Genomic DNA, 1,615 nt, shown 5'->3' on the forward strand with positions numbered 1-1,615 from the left:
CACGCAGACGAGCATCAAAAACAGCTTTGTCATGCAGGTATCGCCTTTAGCCGCATTGACATCTCTGGCCCCTATAGAGTTTTGTGTGTCAGGGTCCACGGATATGTATTTGGATCTCAACAACACGCTGCTGTATCTTATGTGTAAAATCGTAAAAGCGGATGGGTCCGACATAGCAGCAGCCGCTAGAGTGGCGACGATCGCTTATCCCCTAGCGACCATGTTTAATCAGGTGGACATCACCCAGGGCGATTGTCTCATCACACAGAGCGATAAAATGTATGCCTACAGAGCCTACCTTGAGAGCATTCTAAACTACAGCAGCGACACCCTAGACACGCAGCTTTCAACGGGGCTCTTCTACAAGGATACATACAGCAACTTTGAAGTCACGGTGTTGGACGGTCCCAATCATGGTTTTGTAAAAAGGGCACGGCTTGCAGCAGGCAGTCGCAACTTTGACCTTCTGGGCCGCATACATTCAGACCTCTTCTTCCAAGATAAACTGCTCATCAATGGGATTGATCTTAAGATCAAACTCACTCGCAACAAGGACTAATTCTGTCTCCTCAGCGGGGATGCAGACCAGTACAAACTGGACATCCTGTCCGCGAGCCTGTTTGTAGATTAGCGCACGCCGACGCTTTACAAATATCAAGCGCCAAGTACGCAGTGGAAAGAGTAGCTCTGAAGGTATTCAGCATCCCCGCAGGTACCCGATTAGCCCAGCAGCAGAATTTATTTCTGAGACAGCTGCCCAAACTCATCATCATCTGTTTTGTGGACAGTACAGCTTTTAGCGGCACCTATACCTCAAACCCCTTCAATTTTAGACACTACAACATCAACTATGCGGCGCTGGTCCACGAGGGCAATGTGATTCCTGCAAAACCGTACACCCCCTATTTTATAACCTCCAACTACATCAGGGAATATCAGGGGCTGGTTTCGATAACAGGGAAGCATCAAAGGGACTGTGGTGTAGCCGTGTCAAGAGAAGGCTGTGGGGCTGGATACATGCTGTTCACATTCGACCTGACATCCGATATGGAAGACGGCGATCACTACAACCTGGTCAACAACGGAAATCTAAAAGCTGAAATACGATTCAGTAATCCGCTGCCTACGAATGTGAACATGGTCGTATTTTCGGTATTCAACAGCATCATACAGATCAACCACGCCAGACAAATTTTGTTTGACTACCTTTAAAACATTTGTGAAATGGACACTGTGCAGATACGTGACTTCTTAAGCCAGCATAATTATGCTAGGAAATACTTTTTAGGTGTTTTCCCTAGCGATGGGCTAACACCTGAAATAGGGTCAGAAAGGCCACGCACCCTAGTCTTTAACACAGATTCACATTACAGGGATGGAACAGACTGGGCAGCAGTGTTGATAGATAGTGACAAGGTTACAGTGTTTGACAGTACAGCAGAGTTCGCTGAGCACAGTATCTATACACAACCCATATTCAAGTTTGTGAAAAAAGTCACAGAGCGGGTAGTGTATAATAAGGTGAGGGTTCAGGATTCGGTAGCCATGACATGCAGGGAACACTGTATTTATTTTATCAGTAAAATGTCGGAGGGTGTGCCGTTTAGAAATTTCT

The 1,615-nt window shown here is 46.4% G+C and overlaps 1 protein-coding gene across 1 annotated transcript; it reads left to right on the forward strand.

Moving 5' to 3' along the window:
- Positions 1-220: 220 nt before the first annotated feature.
- LOC146865765 (uncharacterized protein F54H12.2-like) lies at positions 221-1,212 on the forward strand. Its single transcript, XM_085640193.1, has 2 exons — positions 221-421; positions 574-1,212. The coding sequence occupies exons 1-2, from the start codon at positions 221-223 to the stop codon at positions 1,210-1,212; spliced, it is 840 nt and encodes a 279-aa protein (XP_085496319.1).
- The last annotated feature ends 403 nt before the right edge of the window (positions 1,213-1,615 follow it).

Source organism: Triturus cristatus, chromosome 2_1 (assembly GCF_964204655.1).
Source record: "Triturus cristatus chromosome 2_1, aTriCri1.1, whole genome shotgun sequence".
Taxonomy (NCBI): Eukaryota; Metazoa; Chordata; class Amphibia; order Caudata; family Salamandridae; genus Triturus; species Triturus cristatus.